Here is a 25,562-nt window from a genome sequence, read left to right as displayed (position 1 = left end):
CTAGATTCGAACTCCTAATCCTATCTATTAATTTTATATTAAATATAAAATTGTGTGACGACCGACCACGAGATAATTATCTCAATCGAATCGTCACCGTAAATGTTAATATCAACAAAAGAGAAAGAGTAATGAAGACTATGTAGGCACTATCTAAAACCTTAGTGGGTTGGTCAAGACTATTCCACATGTTATCTACGCCACACAAAATGTTTTCTGTTGTTACATGTGGAGGAAAGATATTGGATAGTCTTAAAATTAATAAGAGAATTTTTGTTGTTTTTTTTTTATGGAAATTATATTTATAAAATGACGAAAATATTCTCACAGCTAATATTAATCGAAATATTTGGTGTGCAAATATATCATAAACTTTTGTTTATCAGCTATTCTTAAAAACCAACGAAATGGTGACGACAACGGTGATCTATTGCTTCCTCGCCGTCCTCCTCGTTGTTCTTTCCATCCTCCGACGAAACCCTAACGCTAAAGCGAGAAGAGCCCCACCAACGGTCCCCTTCGCACTCCCCGTGCTCGGCCACCTCCACCTCTTGAAGCAACCCATCCACCGCACCCTCGCCGCCCTCTCCTCCCGCCACGGACCCGTCCTCCTCCTCCGATTCTGCACACGCCGCGTCCTCGTCGTCTCCTCCCCCTCCGCCGCCGAGGAGTGCTTCACCACCAACGACGTCGCCTTCGCCAACCGCGCCAACCTTCTCTCCGACAAATACTTCAGTTACAACTACACCACCATCGCATCCGCCCCCTACGGTCCCCACTGGCGGAACCTCCGCCGCATCACCGTCTTCGAGCTCTTCTCCCCCGCCCGCCTCGCCGCCCTCTCCTCCGTCCGCGCAGCCGCAGTCCGAACCTTCCTACGCCGCCTCATCGGCTCCGATCCGCACGACTTCCGAGGCGTGGAGATGAAGACGAGGCTGTCGGAGCTGACCTTCAACGTGGTGGTGGAGATGGCGGTGGGAACGGTGGGGGAGGAGGAGGGGAGGAGGTTTAAGGATTTGATCGAAGAGGTGTTCGAGGTGAGCGGGGCAGGGAGTCCGGAGATGTTGTTGCCGTGGTTGAGGTGGATCGGATTGAATGGTTTGAGCAAGAGGATGGCAAGGTTGTCAAAGGAGATGGATGAGTTATCCCAGGAGATGGTCGATGAACGGCGCAGGAAGAGAGCGGAAGAAGAGGAGACGACGACGAAGAAGAAGACGTTTGTGGATGTGTTGCTGGAGATGCAGGATAAGGAGCCGGATTACTATACCGACAACATCATCAAGGGAATTCTCCAGGTAATTTAATGCTTATAAATTAATCAATTAGATAGATATCTCCACTTATCTCAATATTCTTCCATAATATAAAAATTTATATTCCAAGGATATAGGATGTTGAAGACATGTACGCTTTCAACTTGCAAGTTGTTATTTTTGTTTACTTTTCTTCCTTTTTTATTTATTTATTTATTTAGAGACTAATTAAACAATTTTCACATTGAATACTGGAAATTGGTAATATAGCGCGACCTTTTTGTTATTCTAACCACACGTCTAATCAAATCCGGTGATTTTTAATCTTTACGAAATTACTTGGAATAAAGGGTAACAAACTTGATAAATTGTTATTATTTATTTATTTATTTGAATTTTCAGAACGTTATGTTCGCCGGTACCGACACTTCGGCGGGGACTATGGAGTGGGCACTGACTCTACTCCTCAACCACCCGGAATCACTCGAGAAAGCCCGAGAGGAGGTCGACTCGCGAGTCGGACAAGAGCGACTCGTCTCCGACTCCGATCTCCCCAACCTCCCTTACCTCCACTGCGTCATCAAAGAAACCCTCCGCCTCTTCCCTCCCGGCCCACTCCTACTCCCGCACGAGTCTTCCGAGGACTGCACTGTCCAAGGCTTCCGTGTCCCGCGTGGCACCATGCTGTTGGTCAACGTCTACGCTATTCAACGAGACCCCGAGTGGTGGGACGATCCGACCGAGTTCAGACCGGAACGATTCGAAAACGGAGAGGTCGAGGGGTTTCGTAGTTTCCCGTTTGGGTACGGGAGGAGGAGGTGCCCGGGAGAAGTGTTGGCCATGAGGCTCATGGCCTTGGCTTTGGCTTCGCTGGTCCAGTGCTTTGAGTGGGAAAGAGAGGGCGATGAGTTAGTGGATTTGGAGGAAGGAGTGGGACTCACCATGCCAAAGGCTAAGCCGTTGGAAGCCTTGTGCAAGCCTCGGACAGAGATGCTTCCTCTTCTTCTCTCGCAGATTTCATAAGATTTTACGCCACAATCCAGGTGGAATACTGCTCCCTACGTCTTTTATATATATGTATGTATGTGGAACATACGAATTACCAAGCATATATTGACGCGTGGGGGAGAAACGTATTTTACAAAGTTTGGATTTTAATAGTGATAGGTAAGGGAATTTAAGAATTAATCTTAAACGAATAATTTTAATTGAAAATTGATTAGTTTAAATTAATGTGGGTGAGATATAAAAATGAAAAGTAGATAGACCGGATAAAAATATTAAAATATAAGATTATCCGGTCTATCTAGAGAAGAATAACATCTATACTTTCCTGTGTCTCCGGACCGCAATTTCTCATCTCCTCGTTCCTGGAAACCCAAATCAAACCTCGCAACCACCACCATGGACTCGTCGCCGGCAACCACCTGGATCGAGATGCTCGGCGGCGTAATCCACGAGTCGAAGCGCGTCGTCTCCGCCCACTCCCGCCACTTCCTCGCCCTATCCGTCCTCTTCCTCCTCCCCCTCTCCTCCCTTCTCGTCGCCTTCCCGTCCATCCCCTTCTCCTTTATCTCTAACCCTAGCCCTTATCCACCCCAATCCCTCCTCCGCTCCTCCTCCTCTTCTCCCCCTTTCTCCGCCGCCTCCTCCTCCATCGTCGCCGCTGTCTTAGCCGCCGCCCTCCTCCTAACCCTCTCCGCCTCCGCCGCCGTCGCCCACAGCGTCCACCGTGGATTCTTCGGCCGCCCCGTCAAGCTTCTCCCAACCCTCCGCTCTCTCCCCGCCTCCCTCGGCCGCCTCCTCCTCACCCTCCTTGCCGCGGTCCTCCCCGTCGCTCTTCTCGTCACCCTCGTCTCCTCCCTCCTCCTCCTTTCCCTCAAATCTGTCTACTTTTTCCATTTCTCCAACACCCATCTCGCCGTCATCCTCATCTACTCCGTCTTCTCCACCATTTCCACCATCGGCCTCATCTACATCCTCTTGAATTGGTCACTTGCGGGTGCGATTGCTATCATGGAGTCGAGTTTTGGCTTCGGCGCCCTCAAGAGAAGTGCCCGTTTGATCCGTGGGATGCGGCTGGCCGCGCTCTGCCTCTTCCTCTTCTTTGCCGCCGGAATCGGGAGTATGCTTTGGGGTTTTAGTCTGGGTAGGGCGGCGGGTGAGGCTGGGGGTTGGAGCAAGGTGGTGCCGGTGGTGGCCAGGACGGTGTTCGGCTCTGGGATCATCGCGGTGCTGCTTCTGTATTCTATAGTGACGAATGTAGTGCTGTACTTATACTGCAAGGCGCTGCATGGGGAGCTGGCGGAGGAGATCGCAGGGGAGTTTGCTTCGGAGTATGTCTGCCTCCCTTTTGACAACAAGAAGGCGCCGCATATTGTTTCAGTGATTCTGCAGTGATCGCGGAAGGTTCAATGTGCGCGAACGAGGTTTGATGAACTCTTGATACTTTATTGTTGCTTCACTGTTGGAATGTAGTATCATGATGCTTACATCGTGAAACTTGTAACTTTTTTTATGCTATACTTGTGCAAACTTCTCTTTGGAGACTAACTTAATGGTCGGTACATATTGTGAATAATGGGAAACTGGTTTTTAATTTTCCTTCTTGTAGACTTATTGCTAGTTCTTGAATTTGGAATGACTGATTTTGAAATACATGGTCATAGAATTTCGAGATATATGTTATTGCTTTGCTACACAGTATTGCTTGGTGCGCATTTATGATTTGGTTTGAATCTTTTAGTGTTGTTGCTATCGGCAAGCAGAGTCTTAAGTCCAATTGCTGGAGATCATGTCTTCATATGAAAATCATAATGTAGATATGGATAGGAGATGTGGTGGTTAGTAGAATAATATTTCGGTGGGTAATCATCAGTAGGGCATAGCTCTTATTCATTTGACATTAAGAGAAAGAAACAAAATATATTTTCGATCAATCATTTGTTTCTATAAAGCTCTGTCATTGTACAACTACCTTTTAAACTATCTTGTTAGGACCAAGATCAAGCATGTCACAAAGAACCTATGAGATTTATGAAAAAAATTATACTGACTGCATATTTCTTGTTTTCTTCCTTGCTTAATCAGCACAGCTATCTGACCAGAATATTAATTTTCTAGGATTTCTTTTTCTTCCAAAACACATCGATTCTACACATTTTTGTTTTACACTCCACTTATCTAGTATCTTACCTAACTCATTGCAAAATCAGTTTTCTTTTGGACTTTCCCTCTGATTCATAAAATTAGTGAGATATGAAGGTCTGTTCCAAAAGGGATGATTATGGTCTATAGAGTTCAAGAAGTAGTGCCAGCTTATGCGTTTGGTGTCATCCATTAGTTTAATTGCAGCTATTTGATGGATGGAAGGATGTTCTAGAGGTAATACATATCAAATTCTACTGTGGCTGGAGTCCTAAAGTAACTCTTCCACAATATTGAGATTGTTTACCTTTCTTTTTTGCTATTTGCCTCCTCCACTTCTTTGTTATTCACGAAAAGGAGAACCAGTTGCACTCTTCAATAATCAAGAATCAATATGATGCATTCTGTCCCTCTTAGATAGACAGATAATCAGTGAACTCATAGTCTGTGCTTGTTAAAAATGTTTGTGTTAATCTGTGACAACTTCATGTAGACTAGACTAGACCAATGAGTCCTTGCATACTTGCATGAATGTGATCATGGTAATATTTGCTTTAATATATTGTTGGGGTAGGAAAAATTCACGAACGGGTACGACATGGTATATTGTAATACTTATGGGCATGGTTTGAAGTTTCAACTGAGATGAAACAGTAACAACCAAAATTTAATAAAAACTATGGTCGAAACTCATTGGTTAATGCCAAAATTATCAAGATTTCTAGTTTTGACTTTTATTTTGGACCACAATAGGCTAAAACTATGAGTAGGCAGACCCATCAGATGAAAGATCAGACATAATTCCTAACATTAACAAATATGAAGATGACTTAACTCTTAACACATCAAAGGATTTCAATTTCCTTATGTTACGTGGTTACAATCATCAGAAAGATCAATCGTAGATCACTTCTGTTTATCAGTGCATTCTCCATCCTTCAATGGGTAAGATAGATTCTTCCATGCCTCAGCTACTTTGTGTGACACTGGTATAATATTGGACTAATTCTTACATGCTTCATCTAACATGGCACACTTATGTGTTGTACTTTGTGCCGTGGATTGCCTACAATGCTCTACTTACTTGTGATTTTACTCTCTAAGTATCTACTATCTGTAACTTGTAACCTCACTAGTCACTACGATTCTCGTTAATTTTCTTTCGCTTGCTCTTTGACAGTAAGAATTGCATTAGCTGATTCTTGTTGAATCAAGTAGATAACTTCCATTTATTTATATAAGTTTAAAGAATTTCATTAATGATCAACTCCGGGTCGTTACATATCTTTGAATCACACTCGTATTTCATTCATAGTTCCTTGCTTTTTGATTATATAACCTTTCTACTTATCCTGTTACTGCTGCCTGTTCCTTGGCCTTCGTCGTATCTCAGTTTGGGCTAACTATTCCCAGATCAACTGTATGTAAATACAGGAAAATTGCAAGAAATCCTGTTCAGTACTATAGTTTGGTACTGGATTTTATTATTGAGTCGACTGTAACTTTTTGGCAATGGTTGCCAAAAGCAGCGCCATCTGTTGATGATATAAGGATTGGATTGCTAATATCGAGTACTGCATCTGAACCCAAGTTAACGTATCTTCAATTTCTATTCTCCAAATTTCTTTTTAGGTGTGGGAGAGTTGTTTCTCTCGGTGAAGTAATACTAGAACCTCACCCACCTCACAGCCGGACAGCCATCCGCTAGAACCTTCTCGTACTTCCACCCTCGTTCCCCTGCCTTTTTGCATGCCTTTCCAAACTCGAATCGGATCTCCGTCCTCTCAGCAATCCAACGGCGGCAATGCTGGTACTCTCACTCACTCACTCTCTCTCTCTCTCTCTCTCTCTCTCTCTCTCTCTCTCTCTCTCTGGAAAGAGGAAGGATCGATTAGGGATCGAGAAGACGAGATCTGAGGTATATTAATTGTGGGACTGTGGATTTGCAGCAACCCCAGATCATACTATTGCAGGAGTGGGGCGGACACGTCGCAGGGGAAGGTGGCGCAGATGGTGAGCAACATCAACGCTTGCACTGCTCTGGGCTCTCGCGGGATGGACAAGATCATCCACGAGGACAAGTGGAACGCCACGACGAACAAAATACTTATTGCATGGTATCATTTAATATCTATATAATTCTTAGCTTTTCTGTGTTTTTCTGTTATTCAGTATATAAATAAAATAAATTAGTTTAAATTTTGCATTTGTTTCATTATTACATCGAAGCTCACTTGAATTTCAGTTTGTTTGAACTTACAACTTATGTACTTTTTGTTCCTTTTCCTTTTGACTTATACTATACTTAAATAACTTATCCATTTTATGTATCATGAGGACTTGTTTTTTTTGGTGATGGTGCTGTCTGGTGGGGGTGGGCGAGAGGACTAATTTCTAGTTGAGATGTGCAATAGTTTCAGGAATAGTCCTGCGATCGTCTATTAACTATTATCAACCATTTGGTTAGTATATGCAGCAGGTAATTACTTCTCATGCAATTACTAAACCAGTACCGTATAATTTTTTTCCTACTGCTTTAATGCTCCACTAATGAATCTCTAGGAGATTTAATGTACCAATCTACATTAGCATTACAAATGAACGCTCTCAGATAACACATTAAAAACAGACGAGGTGGAACGAGTTGATGAACAATAGTCCCCATAGAGAACGCAGTCAAGCTTTCTTACTGGGACCATATGACGTCGACCAATTCATTATATGCCTCTACAGTGCAAACCCACTCTTCGTTACAGTGCCTTGGCTAGTTCAGTATGATCTAACTGCAGGCAAGTAACTTGCATCAGTAGCTTTAAAGTGAAACTGTAAAAACCGGCAGATCGGAACACTACCTCAATATATTCCTCATGAATGAACAGTCTGTGTCTGCATTTCATGTAAGAATGGCTTGCATATAGCCATACTGGTATCATCACCTAGATGCTTCAAGAACAGCAGATGTGGCGTTATACGAGTTGCACAAAGTTTTAAAAAAAAAACAGAAATAAACAAAAGAAAATTTCTCAAAAAAAGAAGAGTTAAAATCTCATACCTTCGACATGTCAGCTGAACCGCCTGGAGGAGCATTAAAACAACACGCTAAAGGTGGGAAGACTCCCAAGCTAGATTAAGAAGGATGTAGCAGAGGGGAGTTCTGCTCATTTGTGTTAAGAGAATGGTGAATTGGCATCAGCGCTGGGTCACGATACGCTCTCATTAGATTATTGAAGAACTCACTAATTGCTGGATCATTCTGATCTGCTCTGTCTTTCTTTATCAGAGTCTGCAAAAACAGATTCCAAATATAGACAGATTAATATGAAAACTAGCATCAAGAAGTAATAAGACCACTAGAAAATAGATAGAATAAGAAATGGACGTCCTAATTTAAGTGTGGAGTCATCTAACACTCCAACTAAAGAAGGCCTCTTCTATAGTAATAACCAGTGAAGTAGTAACAAGTATGAGACATGAGGCTTGTTCCATAGTAACAACCAATGAACCCTAAGAATTTTATATGTAGACATAACATGAAAATCTCAACAATATTTCACTTGGACATGCACAACTGAAAACATTGGAGTCTATTGCCCTAATTAACCATGTCACTGTAACTTCTACTGGCTACTCACCATTGTAGGTAAATGCATGACCTTATTCCAATGTAAAATACTTCATACCAATGTGATCAAACAAATTATAAGCCTAGATGGTATTAAAGAATATAAGATCAATAAGATCGACAGATTGCCTTTGGTAAACCTCATAAAGCAATATTATTGAGAAGTTTTATAATTCATCTCTTCAAGGCAGATTAATTACTATAATTAATATTAGTACCTCAGCAGAATATGCTTGGAAAATAGGCAGAAAACGTTTCCTGCAGTACTCATTAAACAGCAGTGTGAACACTGGAAGTGGCAAAATCAAGCTTGATGCAAGTGGAAGCTTCTTAAGCCCAAATATTCCAATTGCAACTATGTGCATAAGTATCAGAGAAAATATTGTCGAATTGTGCACAAGGGGCCAAAACCTTCCACCAGTGTCATACTTCGGTGAGTACACATTAAAAAGCTGCATAAAATGTTCAGACCCCATAAATAAACAACATGAACCAAAAGAATGACAATCATATAATCAGGGAGCAATCACGTTATAGAATAATTAACTAGAGTCAAAAAGAAACAAATCAAAATACAATGAAGGCAGTGAAAAGCTTCAAAATCAGCAAAAGTTTCAATGGGTAACAGGGCAAAATTAAATTTATGATATATGCATGCATGCATGATTTTTGTTTGGAGGAAAATTGAGGGAAACCCCAGTAAGGACTCAGGACTATTCATGCTATTGCAAATCCATATAGCATAGATGACAGACAAAATTTACATGCATGTAGACAAGTATGCCCATAGGTACATTTATCTCTTGTATGAATAAATTCTTTTCTAGAATGTCATTAGACCATTTGATATATAGTAAAATTCAGGATTTGAACACGTCAAAAAAATAAATGTCCCGTCACTCATTTGGAATCCTCAATAAAACTTCCTACTATATATTTGATTTCTTAAAGAGGTGAAATTATAAAACAAGAGAAAAGAAAATAATGCAGAGATACAACAGTAGTCTCACCTGATTACGGTAGATAATATATCCAATGCAGAAGAAAACCAATATAAATGGTAGAATAAGTGGAGCTAAAAGAAAGTATGTGAATCCAAGCAATCCAAATAAGAGAATTCGAGGTATTTCACTATGATAAGGAATTGATGGGATCCTGAAGTCATCACCCTTACAACTTGAACAATGTTTGCCTAACAAATGACCAATGAAAGACAAGGTCTGAGTGAGTTCTGAGGATACGCTAGTCCATGACGTCACCACATAGGCAATGAAAAAAGAGGCCTGAAAGGTAGATATTAATTTATCAATATGCATGTAATACTTTTAAGAAAAAATAAGAGAAAATGAATGAATATGTGTTGCCTATTTGTGTCCAGTCACGTAGTAACATAGCCAGCTCACAAGCAAATGCTTCAAGTGAAACATATGCCCATCCAAAAATAAAAGAAAGATTAAGTTCAACATACTGCATATATATGTAATTCTATGATAAATAAAAGGCATAAGGCATGTTACGAGTACTTCATAATTGCTTATTTGATGTGCACCAAACCAATACATACAAAAAGTGATAATATGCTGCAGTAAGTACCATCTTACTAACTCATATATATATATATATATATATACCATACAGCTGCGAAATGTTCCGTTATATGAAATTTTTTCGATCATGTCAAGGAACTAGGATATATGGAAATGTTCTTTGTTTTAAGTATATTGATAAAGGAAAAATGGTAAAGGAACCTACAGCAATTGTTTGCCTATGACAATCAAGACAGATTATATGAATATACATATGTATATCAAGTGTTGTTGGCGTGGTAGTCAAACCAAACATACTAGCAAAATGATATGAGTGCAAAGAAATGGACAAGAGTGAAGAAAAAGAACTTTTGCACCTTTACGTGCTAACTGTAGCATATCATTTGCAAAGAATGAGTGCTAGTCAGTTTGGTATAAGTGTACTATCTGTAGCACGTATGAAGATGCGAAATTTGTGTCCCTCAAAAAGTTACTTCATAAAATGTAAGTCATCTTTCATGGCCATCTGAACAAAAAAGGACATATAAATAGCAAATGGACGTGGAACACTTATCTTCCATATTTTGCAAATACTTTGACCATTCTTCTTTACTACTTATTCTGTATTTCATACTTCATGGATGTAAACCTGCTAATATCAAATGCACATGTGCCCCCATTTGCATCTTTGTAATGCATATTGCAGTATAATCCGGTGAGGATGAAAGTGTTTTTGTTCCTCAAAACTAGTTAGATATATTTCATGGAAAAAACTCCTCCAGGTAAATAGAAACTAGCTGTAACATACACAACTAGAAGATCACCAGAATATCATGTTTCAGCAGTCTGAAATAAATAGCTTCTAAAAAGTACAATAAACCTAATGTAACAACTCCTAGAGAGACAGGGAGACTTACTTGAGCTGGTACGACAACAGCAAGTCTTTCAGGAATATTCTTTGGATCAAGAATTATCTGAATCTGACTAGTAACTGATCCTGTAAGCACATTCGCAAAGAAGAGACTCCATATAGTAAACCAAAGCATCTTACTGCAAGCACTTTTCTCAATCTCACTTCTAGAGATATATCCTTGCATGGTTGAAAAGGCGATCATGATGGGAGGAACAAAAGATGAAAGAACGTGAAGAATGAGACTGGGAAGATAGCCAGTAATTATTTGACTCACAACAGCTCTGCAAATATATATTACTTGCATCAGAACATTTTTCAGTAGTCCAATTTATAGTTGATGCATTGCTGATCTAGTATTAACCATAAAAGAAAGATGGCCAGGCAGATATATATACGTAATATAAGAGTGACACAAAAAAATATATCTTCAGTTATTGAACCTACCTGCAGCATTTATAGAAGAAGCAGTACAACTTCACTAAGAAGAATCACTCCATAAAAAAGAAAACGATACAAGCATTTTGAGACATTGCCAACTTGAAAGACTTACATCTTCAGTATCTTTCTCAGGAAGGGCAACCAAATCTCTAGCTGTTCCAAGTAGGTTAGCCCTTGGACAAATGCCGCTACTATAAGAAAAACAACTATGAGAAGAAATGACGCGACAATAATCACCAGCTTGGAAATCCATCTTTGCATGAATGACGTAGAAAAGAAAGGCCAATAAACATCCTGAGGTTCAGGGGCTTGCTCTGTTACCCACTCTGTTGGATTGATTGATTGTTGAATGTTAAGAGCAGTTGCAGCACCATAACGAGATCTGAAGCTAACAAAGGCAGCAGGAACTTCCTACGGTATGAACAAGAACTTCAATAATATGAACTTCCAGGAATACAAAGCTAAATTCTCAGAGAAGACCCCAAGAAAGTGCAAGCGTGCTGACTTGGATAAAAGAAAAGAATATTATTATAGGTAATGAAAAATAAATGAAGCAAAGAAAAAAGTAGAAAGGATACTACACGAGGAAAAAGAGTTGGTAGATATAATTATTATAATCTACATCCCCAAAACTGTGCAGACAATAAAGTAAATAATGCAGGCTGATGCTGTCATGAAAAATATCAATAGTATGTAAAAGCATGCAGCATAAAAAAGACATAACTGATAGCAGACCCTATGACTTAAAACCAAAATTAAGAGGTTCTGCAAACAGCTTTTCAAGGATCATCCATATCAACTACTAATTTAAAGGGACAACTGACAAACAATATCTAGAAGCTGACTGAAATAAGAAGCAAAATGAGTGCACCTCTCCAGTCATAGAAACATCTGATTGTCCTATTCTCACATTCTCTTCCAAATCTTCCAATTGCTTTGTGTAGTGACCAACAAGATCATTTTTCTTCCCAAACAAACCAAGAAAGCAACTCCTTTGGCGGTTTTGTGAAGAATGTGGCGTGGATTTTAGGTGAGTGAGTCTTTTATAAAGATTCTCAGTATCTTCCTGGACAGGAATTAATGAAACGATCATTATCAAGAATTGAAGGTAAGACAGTACATTGCAAAACATTGCAAATTCACACTTAACTAAGACATGGAAATGATTAAAATTTTAATGCCAAAACATGACGGTCTTCAGAATAATCTGCAATTCAGAACAATAAAAGAAAATAGGATTCTTGGCAACACAAGGCATGAGATAACTAATGCTTCTTTGCAAATTAAATTGCAGAGACTCGTATAGAAGGTAAGCATTCTCTGGAATTTGATGTAAACTCTTACAACAAGACGCCGAAGCTTGCTTGTTTGATGAACCACGGTATGGGACAAGTATGTTGAGGGATGATACTCCGTGAAGAAACTCTCGATAGTATCGCTGACAGAAATCCCCTCACCTATTGGTACACCTCGGACAAGGATTGTGAAGTGATGTGGTAATAGTTTTGATGCCATATAGTGGGCAAGCCTCTTACCTGAGATGTATTTATACTCCTGCAGATTAAAGAAAAAGTTATGCTAGTATATTAGCAACTTTATAGCCATATTAAAATGAGGAACTCTGCTGATCAGTAGAGTACTAAAGGTATGTAAATCAACCACCAGTAACATTTTTGTGGACTACCTCTAAAGGATACTTATGGCACACAAAAGTCACATCCTAATAACATGAGCTAATTTCCTTGCACTATAATTTTCATTAGAGGAAAAGAAATCAGGAACACTATAGTAGGTAAAGCAAAAAAAAAAAAAAAAAAAAAAAAAAAAAAAAAAAACAGACTAACTCCTAATGAAAGTTCTATGGGAATAAAATAAAAAATAATAAAAAAATTAATAAAAATAAAAATCTGACTTACAAGATATAATAGGTAGCATACTATTCCCGTAATAAGGTATGCAGCAGAAAAGTGAAACCATAACCTGCAATTACAATACAAGCTTAGTAAAGAGCAAGTGTTCTGTTTTGGTTTTACACCAAAGAAACCTGTGTGAGATGAAATTAGTTAACAGAAAATAACAAATTATATGCAATTATACGAGCAACAGAGATTCACAACGAACACATAAGAAATTACATAAAGAGGTTCCATCTTGTTATGAGTGATTTAATAATCATGTAAGGGCGTGGATATGTTTGTTGCCATCTTTAAGGAGGTAACCTCAAATATCCTCTTTGTAAATTTTCTTCAATTGATAGTTGATATGCTTGTTGTAATATTTAAGGAGGTACGTCAAATATTGTAAATTTTCTTTAATTGATAGTGGATACACTTGTTGATAAACCATGGATGTAGCCCGGATTTGGGTGAATTACGTAAATTTAATTATGATGGTGTCATACTTCTCTATTATTATTTTCTTTTAATTATTATGCATCTAGTCTGAATCTTGGCTATTTATTTTGAATTGGTTTGTTAATAATCTAAGTGGGTTGAAGTACAAGAGGTCTCTCCGTCCTGTTTTTTTTTTTCCTTCACACATCTCACGTCATAATCACTAGGCTATCGACATGCTATTATGCTATTGACAGTTTCTCATCCATCTTATTCCTCAGCTTATACAAGGGTTAGATCGATTTCACGAATGCAATTATCAGCATATTCTTCCGCAATTCTAAGAGCAACAACTTAACAAGCAAATAAGACTCACCACTTCGATCCATCCTGAACATTCGAAATGCTGAACATATCCAACGACTTATTCGGCAGATCTGAGAAGTCAATTTCTCGCAACTGATCCCCAAAATAATTTACCGGAAGAAGAACAAAGATCCCTACGGCCCCCGCGACCGAGAAAACCCTCAAACTGCATTAAGAACCAAATCAAGAAACCAAAAACCTAAACCGACACAAGAGCGAATCGAGATCGAGATAAACAAGAAAACCTAAAGATAAATATCCGCAAGAAAACAACGGCGTCGAGGCAAGATGTATCGAGAAACCAAAACCCTATATCGACACAAGCGTGAATGAGAAACAAGAGAAGAATGATAACCTAAAGATAAAGATCCGCATGAAGACGACAGCGTCGAGGCCGGAGGAGGCTAGGAGGTCGTCCTCGGATGGTTGCCACGCTCGCCGTACCCATCCCGGCGAGGGGAGGAGTCTGTCGATGTGGAACTCACTCGGCTGAGATCCGCCCACGGCGATGAGGCGAGGGGCGTATAACCCGGAGCTCCACGGCTGCTTCCGGAGGATGGAGTAGAGGGCAAATAAGAGGACGGTGAGGCCGAGGTTGATCCCCACGGCGGTGAGGAGAGCTGAGACGATCATGGATTTCCTTGTTGATTCGAAATTAAGAAAGCTCGAGTTGTTAGATGTTAAAAAGGGAGTGTGAGTGTGTGACCGAGACAATTAGGTGGGAACGAGGAGGAGAAGAAGCCTTTGCCGCGCAAAACCGAGCCCTTTTAGTACGCAAAGCAAAGCAATGTGTACTCGATCATTAGATGCTTCCGTGTCGCACGAGAGAGCGGAATCCGATGAGCGGATGGCGGTCCATTGGAGCCACGACTTTTACTATTTTCTTATTCATGAAACAAATCTGATAATAGGAAAAGGATCCCATCAAATGTAAGAGGCTGTAAATTTTCATGTGAAACGCGTTATCCGGGGTAACTCTCGTGGCCTCGTCCTTATCTCCCGTTTGTATTACTACAGCTATCGAGGAAGTTTAATTGAATATATTATCCGCTTTATAATTATATTACCGAATAGGTCAAAAAGTGCTATTTTAGCTTTTATGTTTGGACCTGGTAGTATCATTATATAGAGAATTTAATTTGCATGCAAATCATTCGGAATTTAACCAGAAACAAGACCGGCCTCTTAATTTACAACCGATAGCATAACCAGAGAGAGAATTCTTAAAGTACTTTGCAAACACGTCCTTATTCGTACAACCTTTAGTAAAAGTTAAAAAAAAATTTCACAAGAACAAAAGAATAACTAACTAACCATCTCCAATTGCAACACATTTCACCTCAATTAAATCACTTTAAAGATAACTTTAAACACGCCGCGATAAATTGAATTTGTTTCATCTCCCTTGCATCAACGGAGGCGGCACTGCAGTCCCGGAGTCATCTCCGACGGCGACGAATCCGGCCACCTCTATGCTCTTCAACGGAATTCCATCTCCATTATTCTCCACCGACGAAGGATCGCACTTGGCCTCTCCCTTACTCGCCTCTTGGAGCTGCAAGGCGCACTCAAGCTTCCATAACACATCCCCCATCGACGGCCGATCGACGCCATAGTCGGCCAAGCACTTTTCTGCCGCCTCCACGAACTTCTCCAACGACTCTGCCTTGATCGTCCCGGCGATATGCGGATCGATGATCTTCTCGAGAAGGCCTTTGCGATGCCATTGCAGAGCCCACTCCGCCAAGTTCACCTGCTCCCGGGGCAGCGCCGGGTTAATCGCCGGCCTCGCGCATAAGACTTCGAAGAGCACCACCCCGAAGGAGTACACGTCGGATTTCTCCGTCAGCTGCTGACGTCGGAAGTACTCCGGGTCGAGGTACCCGAAGCTCCCCTTGACGGCGGTACTGACGTGGGTGTGTTCTAGCGACGGCGCCGCCTTGGAGAGGCCAAAGTCGGCGACTTTGGCGATGAGGTTCTCGTCGAGGAGGATGTTGGTGGTCTTCACGTCGCGGTGGATGATGCCCTGCGCCGCGCCGGTGTGGAGGTAGTGTAAGCCCTTCGCCGCGCCGATGCTGATCTCCAACCTCTGCTTCCATGAGAGCGGCTCTTTGTCACTGCTACCGTAGAGGTGGTCTCTCAATGGGCCGTTCGACATGTACTCGTACACCAAGATCATCTCGCTGTTCTCGTCGCAGCATCCGATGAGCGACACGAGATGCCGGTGGCGGAGCTTGGATAGCAATTGTATCTCCGTTTGGAACTCGTTGATGCCTTGCTCGGATGAAGGATTTCCACGCTTGATGGCCAACGTCGTGCCGTCGTCCAGCTTCCCGAGGTAGACCTTGCCGAACCCTCCGACACCGATGACGGCTTTGTCGTCGAAGTTCTTCGTCGCCTTCTGCATCTCGGCGAAGGTGAAGTAGCGGCCGACGCCGTAGGTGCCAGAGGAGAAGAGGCCGGAGAAGCCGCTCTTGCTCCGGGTGTCGCCGAAGCGAGTCCTCGACATCTTGCTGCAGCCGCTCAAGAAGCTGGATTGACTCGTGTTTATGGGGAGGAGCCAAGAAGTGAAGCTGTTGTTCTTCTCGTCCCATTCCGTTGGTTGACATCTCCGTCTACATAGCATTGTTATAAGTAGAACTAAAGCAAGACCCAGAGTTGCGAGGCCCAATCCGGTTACTACCATCTTCCCAATACTCCTCTGGTTTCCATCAGTAACGGAGTAGAGTCCGTCCAAGCTGCCAGCTTGGTTGCTAATCTTCATAATCTCGAGGCCGTTAAGAATGGCGTTTGGGTCGCCGGAGACAGCTGTCATGGACGGGCCGACTTGAACTCTAATCGTGGAATTGATGATGGATGACGAGTCGAGCACTAAGTCTCTGTAGTAGGCTACCGCGAGGCCTAAGGTTAAGGAGGAGAGGTCGAGGTTGGCGACGCCCATGAGGCCATTGAGGTAGACGTTGAAGTAGAGGTTGTCGAGGGTCTTGCTCACGATGTCGCAGAAATGGAGGCGGATCAGGTACGAGAAGCCAGGCTCCGCCGCCATTTCCCACGTGATGTTAAAATTGGCGTTGCTCGTGTTGGACTTCGCCATCTGCTTCGCCGTCGCGTAGATCATTGGCGGCGCAATCAAAGGCGTGAGGGAGCCGTCGTCCGGGTACTTGATCGTGCTCATCGGAACCCACGCGTCGCTCGCCGCCATCGGAATTTTTAAGAAGGAGGCGTCGGACTGCCACGTCCTTGCTAGCGTGTCGTTGGACGGAAGAATTAGGCCGCCGCCCATGGTCAACCGATATACGACTTGCAAGGCGTTGTTGGAGAAGTCGACGTCGCTCTTGGGGGAAACACCGGCGGTGGTGTTGGGGATAAGGTTGGGCGGAGCCGACACCACCTCGATGGCGTTGATGAATGCGGCGGAGCCTTTTTTCGGGGAGAAGAGGAGCTTTAGACTGTCTCCCTGGGTGTTTACCAAGTACTCTTTTAGCACCGGGGAAGGAGCGGTGGATTGGAAGGAGAAGTCATGGAGGAGGACGAAGTCTTCGGTGGAGACGGAGAAGACGGCGGAGGTGAGGTTGTGGTCCTGGTTGGCGAAGGGGAAGAAGTGGAGGCGAAGCCAATGGCGGCCGGGTTGGGAGATGAAGAAGGTGTAGGTGGAGGGCTCGGAGAAGACACGTGCGGTAAGGTAGAGTGGGGAGACCGTAGAATTAGCGGCGGTGGAGATCTTTATGTCTACTGGAGTCGAGAGGAAGGAGGAGGACTCGGGGTCGGAGCGGAAGGTGCGGCCGTCGTCGAGTCGTGTGCTCCCCGGCGCTCCGCAGTTGAGGAGGTAGTTGTCACGGGGATCAAATATTTGTGCCGGTGGTGGAATTGCATTGGCGATGTTGGTGGTGGTGGAGAATAGAATAATTAGGAGGAATAGAAGAGAGGCGGCCATTGCTATGCTTCTTGGCGTGGGAAAGAGAAGCACAAGAAATCAATGGCGATCACAGCTCCTCCTCATAGGAGTAGGAAGGAGTAGTGAGGGATCATTGCCTGGGCTTGGCTTTGGATAGAGAGAGATAGAAAGGGATAAGTTTATCAAAGACAAAAAAATTTAACAATAGTAGCTGAGGTTTTGGGTTGGAGGCACGTAGATCCCGGCCGGTTACTGACGGTCCGCTACGTAGTGGAGAGCCATCAAGGGGAATTGGTCCTAGGTGTCGTATTTTGATTGATGGAAGACGAGAAGATCTAGGGGTCAACCTCTGTTAGTGATGGGCCCAGCTATCTAATGTATATAATATGTATGCCAATAGTGGGAGACATGCTTGATTGCCGTTGGACTGCGGACGTGGGAGCCTTGTTGCTTTAAAAACCGCGTTGTCCAGCTGTCAAGGGCCCCCAAGGAAAAGTTGACTGGCTAAGAGTAAGTGATAGTTGCTATGTTGACTTTTTGACCGGTGCAACATTCATACAGGTTAAACTAACGGGCCAATCCAGAGCTGTTTCAAAACGGTTGGGAAGAGAGGCCCATGGGAGCAAAAGGCTGACGTAGAGCTAAGTCAACCGAAGCAGGTCCAATAATTTTGATTGATGATGCACGCATTAGACTTGATTCTTGATCAGATGTGTCATATTTGATCGTAACCTTTATCCAACTCAATCAAAACACTCGTCTAGTCTCATGCAACCATCAGTCCAATCGCATATCTATATTGGCACATTTGAAAGCAACTATTCTCCAATTCGAATATGAGACTTGTCTAGTCGTCACACGCATCCTGAGTCCTGACACATATCATATCATATCATACTATGTATATATATATATATATATATCTTAGGGTCGTAGGCGTCACAACATTCATTTAAGCGCTAAATATATTTACAGATTTAATATAGAATAATAGGAGTAAGTAGGAAGTATAGAGAATATATATATATATATATTTATCAAATCCGAGAGAGTTAAATATAGACAGAATGCATCACTTGGAGGAATAATTTTGAAATATATATTAGCAATCCAATTTCCGTTCACAGTGATAATAAGTTCAACAAGCATTCAACTTCCTTAGATCCACATTCGCAACAACAAGCATGAAAGTTGATGAGAAAAAAATGGTACTAAGGATTGCAGAAAGAAGAAGCTAACTCTTAACCGGATGAAAGGTCCTCGATGACTAGTTGTTGACAAATCTTTGAGTAATCAACAAGCAACAAATATAAGTATAGAAGAAAAAAAAAAAAAAAAAAGCTAAACACAATAGGGAAAGAAAATATAATGCAATAATGGATAAATTCAAGCAAAAAATGATTATATGCTGAAGAGAAAATCCACATAAATAGATCAAAGCAGTGAGAATTTTCCTGGTAGGATGCGCTTGGGGATAGGAAGGAAGATTTAAAACCCTGACTAGCTTGTCGTGTATATTGGTACCATCAATCCGTGCAAACATAAGCTGCTGCTTAATAGACCATAGAGAGAATTAGAGCAAACATAATTTGTAATATCATGTACTCGACTACAGCACCTGATGCTATACTTCTATGTCATAGCCAATCCAAACTATAAGTCTCGTACCGGATATTAATTAAAGGACATCAATCATTTGTCCTGCTCTTTTAATTTTATTTGTTGGGGTTAAATTTTGGTCCTGCTTTTACCGTCCATCTCTCTCGTGATTTGTAGTACTGACTACCTGAGAGGAAGCAAATAAAAGTAAACAAATCATAAGCCACTAGATCGAGCCAAGTTCGAAATAGGCCGTGATAATTTGACCCAATCTTGATCCCAGTCCAAGTCGCTCGAGCTCGATTAGTTTTACATGCCTAATTTTGGAGCTCGCTGGTTTGGTTGGACTGGGGTCAGCGTTTTGACCGGGAGACACCAACCCGAAGTCTGAAGCAGCCTCGAAGCATCCGATAAGACAAAGTCCCCTGGAAACCAATAGGATGCTGTGGGCCCTTCCAAAGAAGCACATCATCCACCGTCCGTTGAGTTCGATATATAAATTGCTTTTCTTTTTTTCCTCTTTAAACTCTTCTTCGAGCTGGAATGGGTCCATTGGGTTAAGCTCTGAGCGTGTGAAACAAAGAAAGGAAGTCTTTTGACTCAGGAATACTGCTCTGATCTCATCTCCCGTTCTTATTTTGGGAGTGTTATTCTATTAATTGGGTCTTGAAAAAGGTTGATGGATGGGTTGGTGATGGAGGAGGAGAACCAGATGGAATTTGAGGAGGCGAGCTACTTGGAGATGCTGGGTTCAGGAGAGGAAGAAGGGCACCTCCTCTGCCTTCCTTCTTCTCTCTCTTCTCCACCCTCAGGTTCCTACTCGTCCCATATGCTATGTTTTGGTGGGCATGAAGAGGAGGTCTTTCCTTTCCATGGCGTTCCTCAGAAGTCTAGTGATTCATCTTCTATGTCTTCGCTCTCTTCTTCTCCGACTTCTACCACCTTCTCCAGCTCCAAGTCATCGAAGGTAATCCTTTCTTACTTAATACTTTCTCTCTGTATCTTTGCTTGCGGTGGCTCATACCCTGAAGTTCGAACTAATCAGAAGAAGGTGGAGAGTAGTGGAGATAGGAATAAGAAGCTCAAAACTAATAGCTCAAGTGATCGTGGTACAACCAAGGTAATCTGTTTACACACACATACATACATATATATATTTTTTAATGAAAAATTATATGTGCTTGAATTAGTAAACAATTTGGGGGTTTGTTGAGGAGAATAGCAGGTGAGGAAGGAGAAGCTGGGGGAGCAAATCATGGCGTTGCATCAACTGGTTTCTCCTTTTGGAAAGGTAATTAATTAAACTACCACTCGCACCACTCAAAACTTGATGAAGTTATAGTAGAGCATTAGAGCAAGTAATAACTGGTAGTAATTAAGAGACACTGATGGGCGCCTAGAAATTATCTCGTGTGCTTTGACTTTTGACTTTGACTGGTTGCGGGAATGCATGCAGTCGGATACAGCCTCGGTTCTGCACGAAGCGCTGGGCTACATACGGTTCCTGCATGACCAGGTTCAGGTGCAGTAATCTCTCTCTCTCTCTCTAGATTTCTCTTCTCTTCTCTTCTCCTCGCACTTAGCTTAATTTCTCTCTCTCTCTCTCTCTCTCTCACTCTCCTACATTTCTTATCAATTAGGTTCTCAGTTCTCCGTACCTGCAATGCCTGCCATCCTCTGCCCACTTGCATGTACAAGACAATTTCCTCTCTCTCTCTCTCTCTCGATTAAGTAATTGCCTCTCTATCATTAACTTGCAGTTAACTCTGATAACAATTTTAGTTCATTCCAGGAGGGAATAATAGGAGGAGAGGCAAGAACAAGTGATCTAAGAAGCCGAGGGCTATGCTTGGTACCGGTCTCCAGCACCGAACACGTGGCAAACAGCAACGGCGCTGATCTATGGTCCCCGGCGTTGGCAAAGAACAACTTCTCTTCTTCCTCCAGAAAGCACTAGGTCTCTCTTCTACCTCTCTCTCTCTCTCTCTCTCTCTCTCTCTCTAACATGGAAAATGACCATTTTGGGTTTCACACCAGCCTCGGGTTGCACAGAGGAAGGGAAGGTGTATAGGGCAGTGAAGGGAAGAGCGCTTATTAAAAAAAAAAAAAAAAAACTCTTTTTTTTTTTTTTTGCATGTGGAGTAGTGTCAATTACTGTATGTCTGCTGCTTCTCCTTTCTTCTCACGTACATTCTTGGAACTACCTGGGATTGATTAAAATTTGAAAGCATCGATGGGTCGACAAAGCTTTAAAATAGAGTGCCAATTGAACTCATCGAAGTCCTGGCGCTTGACACCGTGCAGTCAGTCATTTGGTTCTTCTCTTCTCTATGACTCGCTGAGACAAAGGGGGACCCACCTGATCCGATTAATATAAATCTACGGTAACCATGGATGGTGACCTCGGAAGAAGCTGACATGTTCTGCTATATAATTATGGATTTATGGCTGCGTAATATTCGTTCTCAGCAGCTATCGTTGAATAAGTTCTGTGATGTCTGTGGGTAGAGTTGAAAACGATAGGATTTGGGTAGGAATATGGCTTATCCGACGTGCTTAATGCCAACTTCCGAGTTAATTGGTGGTCCTGAATCTATAAGAGCTTGATGCTGACTCTTTTGGGCTTTCATAGGTCTGGGCCAAGCTTTAGGATTCGGCCTGATTCTACGACCGAGAACTTTGGATAGGTCATTTATTCGATTCAGCCTTATGGGGGGTGTGCCCAGTGCCCGACATTTTTGGGCCGGACAAAATAATGAATGAACTATAGTCTAATAGAGGGGCAAAATCTCATTTTTGCTAGCTTGGTTTTATTGTGGGACAGTAAAAGTATAATGAGTGAATGTACATGTACATGCGAATCCATATTCATTTGCGAGAGAACACTAAGCATCTCCATACGACGCTTGCACAAGGCTTCCAACGGCTTAACTTTGGGGATGGTGAGCCCCACTCCTTCCGCCAAATCCACCAACTCATCGCCGGCTCTTTTCCATTCAAAGCACTGCACCAGCGAAGCCAAAGCCAAGGCCATGAGCCTCATGGCCAACACTTCTCCCGGGCACCTCCTCCTCCCGTACCCAAACGGGAAACTACGAAACTCCTCGACCTCTCCGTTTTCGAATCGTTCCGGTCTGAACTCGGTCGGATCGTCCCACCACTCGGGGTCACGTTGAATGGCGTAGACGTTGACCAACAGCATGGTGCCGCGCGGGACACAGAAGCCTTGGACAGTGCAGTCCTCGGAAGACTCGTGCGGGAGTAGGAGTGGGCCGGGAGGGAAGAGGCGGAGGGTTTCTTTGATGACGCAGTGGAGGTAAGGGAGGTTGGGGAGATCGGAGTCGGAGACGAGTCGCTCGTGTCCGACTCGCGAGTCGACCTCCTCTCGGGCTTTCTCGAGTGATTCCGGGTGGTTGAGGAGTAGAGTCAGTACCCACTCCATAGTCCCCGCCGAAGTCTCGGTACCCGCGAACGTAACGTTCTAAACAACAAAAGTAAAAATCTAGTCGTTACCTTTAATTTATAGTATCTGTATATATGTATAAGAAAAGGCTCGTACTTGTATAAAGCCCTTGATGATGTCGTCCGTATAGTAATCCGGCTCCTTCTCTTGCATCTCCAGCAATACGTCAACGAACGTCTTTTTATCGCCAATCTCAGATCTGCGCCGTTCATCCACTATGACCTGGAATAAGCTATCCATCTCCTTCTGCAACCTGACCATCGTCTTATCCACAGTACCTAACCCCGTCCACCTCAACCACGGCAAGAAGTCCTCCGGATTCCCACGCCCCGCTCACCTTGAACAACTCGTCGATCAAATACCTAAACCTCCTCCCCTTCTCTTCGTCCACCCTCCCCGCCGCCATCTCTGCCACCACGTCGAAGGCCAGCTCCGAGAACCTGGATTTCATCTCCACTCCTCGGAAATCGCACGGATCAGATCCGAGGAGGCGACGAAGGAGGGATCGGACGGCGGCTGCGCGGACCGAGGAGAGGGCAACGAGGCGGGCCGGAGAGAAGAGCTCTAGGGCGGCGATGCGGCGGAGGTTCCGCCAGTGAGGACCGTAGGGGGAGACCCCGATGGTGGTGCCGTTGTAGCCGAAGCGAGCGACGGAGAGGAGATTGGGGCGGTTGGCGAAGGCGACGTCGTTAGTGGTGAAGCACTCCTCGGCGGCGGAGGGGGAGGAGACGACGAGGGCGCGTCGTGAGCCGAGTCGGAGTCGGAGGACGGGGCCGTATCGGGAGGAGAGGGCGGCGAGAGTGCGGTGGATGGGTTGCTTCAAGAGGTGGAGGTGTCCGAACACGGGGAGGGCGAAGGGAACCGTTGGCGTGGTGCTGATAGGGTTAGGGTTAAGGATTTGGAGGAGATTGGGGAAGGCGACGAGGAGGAGGGCGAGGAGAAGTGCGAGGACGCAGTAGATCGCCGTCGTCTCCATTGCGTCTAAGGAATAAAGAATACATTTCCTTTTGCTTTAGAGTATATAATTCGAAACAAGTCCAGAATACAACGTGCCAACATAATTCACCAGTGGAGTTGGATGGTTAAAATTGGTAGTTTTTGGGGCTTCATATGTGGCCCATTTCATTAAATGGACTCTATATATAATCAAATTAGCTTTTGGTCCAAAAGCTAGAAGTGAGTTTCTATTGGGCCGGAACTTGTTCAAGCGAGATACTCCCTACCAAGTCGGATTAACTTTGCCACAGAGCAATTAGCTAAATTCCAAATCTAAATATATTAAATAATCATACTTTGCCTATCGATACTTCAAAATTCCAGATACTCCAAAGTAGGGGATTCACTGAATCTTCTATTATCTGGAGGAGGGTAAATCAAATATACTAAAATTTTATAATATAAGGTGTCTCCATTTAGATAGAGACACCCCTTCTGCAAAAGATAGGGAGCTTGATATCATTACCGTTAGTCTCGATGATATTTTTTCAAAGCCACGTGGACTCACTCACATAAAAATCAAACTAAAAGGCTTAAATTCCTTCATTTTCGTCACTGAGATAGTGCTCGTCCATTTTAGGTGCAATGACTTTAAAATAGAAAAAGATGGATGAGAAAGAGAGAGAGAGAGAGACTATGTTACCTTTTCCTGGTAGCGTATAATGCAAGTGATTGATTGTCTGACTCGTTCTCTCCCGTAAAGAAATTTATTGTATTTGATCTCAAAGAACGGGATAGTTGCTTCCCATGTGAATGTGATCCAACGAGTCCAGCCAAAGCCAAGCCAAGCCAAGCCAAGCCAGCTTACAAGTTATTAATGGTGGGTTGTTGTTGGGCATAATGCATTTAATATTTCCTAGAATTGTAGATTAAAGTTATATAAATAACCTCTTATGAGGGTGCCTTGTTTATAAGGACAGAGAGAGATAGATCTATCTAAGTTTTCCAATCCTTATCAGGCGCATCGCACGTGCACGTGGGGATACCTTTATTGCTCGGCCGCTCACATGTCCCCCCCCCCCGTTCAAACCCACCAAATCCAAGGCCTTGGAAGCATCATTAGCTTATTAAAACTCATAATTTATATACTCGAGGCGAATTTATGACTTCCAAAATACACGGCTGTAGGAAATTCCAACAATCACGTCCTTAGAAGACCCGCTGTCTCCAAATAGTCCGCCCAACTCCAGCCGCAAAAAGTTAGCCTTTACGTAGTCAAAAACGTCCACGTAGTGTTTTCTGGTCAATTTTACCATAAGGACCCTCCTGCGCAAAGAAGGAAGAAGAAATTCTCATTCCGCACCTTATATTATACGTGTTTTTTGAGCTCAAAAGTATTATATATTAATTAACGCTATCTTTCTTTTTATCATTTCCTTCCGCGAGTATTTTCCGTAGCATATTTATTTTATAGAAGATGACAAGATCATCCCAAGTCAATATATCATATAATGGCATAGTACTAAGCGGCGCAGCTAAGCACACGTTATTTATTCCACAGGCTACTTCCGGCACTCAAAAAAGAAAAAGGTCAGTAAGACCATATTATTGAACTCCAAAAGAGCAAAGAGAGAGACAGATCTCTCTCCATTTGGATCTCTCCATTTGATGGATCTCTTTGGTTGGAGTGTGGGTATCAAACGAGTGCATGGTTGTCGTCCACCTCTTAATAGAAAAGCCATTTGCTGACGTGGACGATGCACTGACGCAGGTGGGGCTTTTAATTACTATGTAGCATTGTGCCACATAATAAGGTCGACCTACCACTTGAGTCGTTTGTCATTTATGAACCAACTTTAACACGCTGTACCAGAAAACACCCTTTTATATTTGTCTTCTTAGTAGCAGGGAAGAGATTTAGAGATATATATAACAAAGTGGCCTCACTTTAGCTTAATATCGATAAAAGGATTGGGTACTAAAAGATAGCTAGGTAGCTAGCTAGCTCAATCATCATTGCCACTTTCACTACTATCTTATCACCCCCATTCACCGACAATTCTTTATTAAT

The 25,562-nt window shown here is 42.9% G+C and overlaps 6 protein-coding genes and 1 long non-coding RNA gene across 17 annotated transcripts; 4 read left to right on the top strand and 3 right to left on the bottom strand.

Annotated features, from left to right (window-relative positions):
- Positions 1 to 181: 181 nt before the first annotated feature.
- LOC140796207 (cytochrome P450 81Q32-like) lies at positions 182 to 3,852 on the top strand. The gene is made up of 2 exons (XM_073149129.1): positions 182 to 1,295; positions 1,656 to 3,852. Exons 1-2 carry the CDS (start codon positions 408 to 410, stop codon positions 2,274 to 2,276), a joined length of 1,509 nt encoding a protein of 502 aa, XP_073005230.1. The 5' UTR covers positions 182 to 407; the 3' UTR covers positions 2,277 to 3,852.
- Positions 2,658 to 3,852, top strand: LOC140796208 (uncharacterized). Its single transcript, XM_073149130.1, has one exon. It carries the CDS (start codon positions 2,658 to 2,660, stop codon positions 3,651 to 3,653), a length of 996 nt encoding a protein of 331 aa, XP_073005231.1. The 3' UTR covers positions 3,654 to 3,852.
- A 2,180-nt stretch (positions 3,853 to 6,032) lies between these two features.
- LOC140796210 (uncharacterized) lies at positions 6,033 to 6,730 on the top strand. The gene is made up of 2 exons (XR_012110420.1): positions 6,033 to 6,210; positions 6,350 to 6,730. It is a non-coding gene; the product is annotated as an uncharacterized lncRNA (long non-coding RNA).
- Positions 6,731 to 6,910: 180 nt separating this feature from the next.
- On the bottom strand, positions 6,911 to 14,371 carry LOC140796206 (CSC1-like protein HYP1). 2 transcript variants are annotated; one of them, XM_073149127.1, is made up of 12 exons: positions 13,954 to 14,371; positions 13,609 to 13,764; positions 12,816 to 12,879; positions 12,244 to 12,453; positions 11,771 to 11,965; positions 11,012 to 11,310; positions 10,466 to 10,742; positions 9,033 to 9,305; positions 8,241 to 8,474; positions 7,453 to 7,683; positions 7,253 to 7,343; positions 6,911 to 7,183 (listed from the first exon to the last, which is right to left on the bottom strand). In XM_073149127.1, exons 1-10 carry the CDS (start codon positions 14,229 to 14,231, stop codon positions 7,528 to 7,530), a joined length of 2,142 nt encoding a protein of 713 aa, XP_073005228.1. In that variant the 5' UTR covers positions 14,232 to 14,371; the 3' UTR covers positions 6,911 to 7,183; positions 7,253 to 7,343; positions 7,453 to 7,527. The 2 variants fall into 2 exon arrangements, with proteins under 2 accessions (XP_073005228.1, XP_073005229.1); XM_073149128.1 differs by having other exon boundaries at positions 7,253 to 7,336.
- Positions 14,372 to 14,783: 412 nt separating this feature from the next.
- On the bottom strand, positions 14,784 to 18,014 carry LOC140795975 (probable receptor-like protein kinase At5g61350). Its single transcript, XM_073148808.1, has one exon. The coding sequence runs from the start codon at positions 17,530 to 17,532 to the stop codon at positions 14,995 to 14,997; it is 2,538 nt and encodes an 845-aa protein (XP_073004909.1). The 5' UTR covers positions 17,533 to 18,014; the 3' UTR covers positions 14,784 to 14,994.
- A 1,620-nt stretch (positions 18,015 to 19,634) lies between these two features.
- Positions 19,635 to 21,332, top strand: LOC140796901 (transcription factor bHLH112-like). Of its 10 annotated transcripts, none has more exons than XR_012110552.1 (7): positions 19,635 to 20,059; positions 20,138 to 20,212; positions 20,315 to 20,383; positions 20,549 to 20,614; positions 20,733 to 20,783; positions 20,875 to 21,049; positions 21,130 to 21,332. XR_012110552.1 is itself a non-coding variant. In XM_073150079.1 (7 exons), the coding sequence occupies exons 1-6, from the start codon at positions 19,772 to 19,774 to the stop codon at positions 21,047 to 21,049; spliced, it is 711 nt and encodes a 236-aa protein (XP_073006180.1). In that variant the 5' UTR covers positions 19,635 to 19,771; the 3' UTR covers positions 21,130 to 21,332. The 10 variants fall into 10 exon arrangements, 9 of the variants coding, with proteins under 9 accessions (XP_073006180.1, XP_073006178.1, XP_073006182.1 ...); XM_073150079.1 differs by having other exon boundaries at positions 20,318 to 20,383; positions 20,885 to 21,049; XM_073150077.1 differs by having other exon boundaries at positions 20,885 to 21,049.
- A 524-nt stretch (positions 21,333 to 21,856) lies between these two features.
- On the bottom strand, positions 21,857 to 23,611 carry LOC140796421 (cytochrome P450 81Q32-like). The gene is given in 3 exon segments (XM_073149459.1): positions 21,857 to 22,573; positions 22,652 to 22,821; positions 22,823 to 23,611. Coding segments are annotated over 3 exon segments (1,596 nt in total). The 5' UTR covers positions 23,532 to 23,611.
- Between the last annotated feature and the right edge of the window lie 1,951 nt (positions 23,612 to 25,562).

Source organism: Typha latifolia, chromosome 10 (genome assembly GCF_019914945.1).
Source record: "Typha latifolia isolate L0001 chromosome 10, TyphaL0001v2, whole genome shotgun sequence".
Taxonomy (NCBI): Eukaryota; Viridiplantae; Streptophyta; class Magnoliopsida; order Poales; family Typhaceae; genus Typha; species Typha latifolia.
This window is presented reverse-complemented; position numbering and strand designations above follow the sequence as displayed.

Excerpts from the sequence above, each read along its gene's own strand:
- LOC140796901 (XM_073150077.1), top strand. The coding sequence starts at position 19,772 with ATGGATGGGTTGGTGATGGAGGAGGAGAACCAGATGGAATTTGAGGAG. Across the intron at positions 20,384-20,548 it reads TGGTTTCTCCTTTTGGAAAG|TCGGATACAGCCTCGGTTCT; the intron begins GTAATTAATTAA and ends GAATGCATGCAG. Across the intron at positions 20,615-20,732 it reads TCCTGCATGACCAGGTTCAG|GTTCTCAGTTCTCCGTACCT; the intron begins GTGCAGTAATCT and ends CTTATCAATTAG.
- LOC140795975 (XM_073148808.1), bottom strand. The coding sequence starts at position 17,532 with ATGGCCGCCTCTCTTCTATTCCTCCTAATTATTCTATTCTCCACCACC.
- LOC140796208 (XM_073149130.1), top strand. The coding sequence starts at position 2,658 with ATGGACTCGTCGCCGGCAACCACCTGGATCGAGATGCTCGGCGGCGTA.
- LOC140796206 (XM_073149127.1), bottom strand. The coding sequence starts at position 14,231 with ATGATCGTCTCAGCTCTCCTCACCGCCGTGGGGATCAACCTCGGCCTC. Across the intron at positions 9,306-10,465 it reads CTGTTGTCGTACCAGCTCAA|GCCTCTTTTTTCATTGCCTA; the intron begins GTAAGTCTCCCT and ends TCTACCTTTCAG. Across the intron at positions 8,475-9,032 it reads ATATTATCTACCGTAATCAG|CTTTTTAATGTGTACTCACC; the intron begins GTGAGACTACTG and ends CATTTTATGCAG.
- LOC140796207 (XM_073149129.1), top strand. The coding sequence starts at position 408 with ATGGTGACGACAACGGTGATCTATTGCTTCCTCGCCGTCCTCCTCGTT. Across the intron at positions 1,296-1,655 it reads TCATCAAGGGAATTCTCCAG|AACGTTATGTTCGCCGGTAC; the intron begins GTAATTTAATGC and ends TTGAATTTTCAG.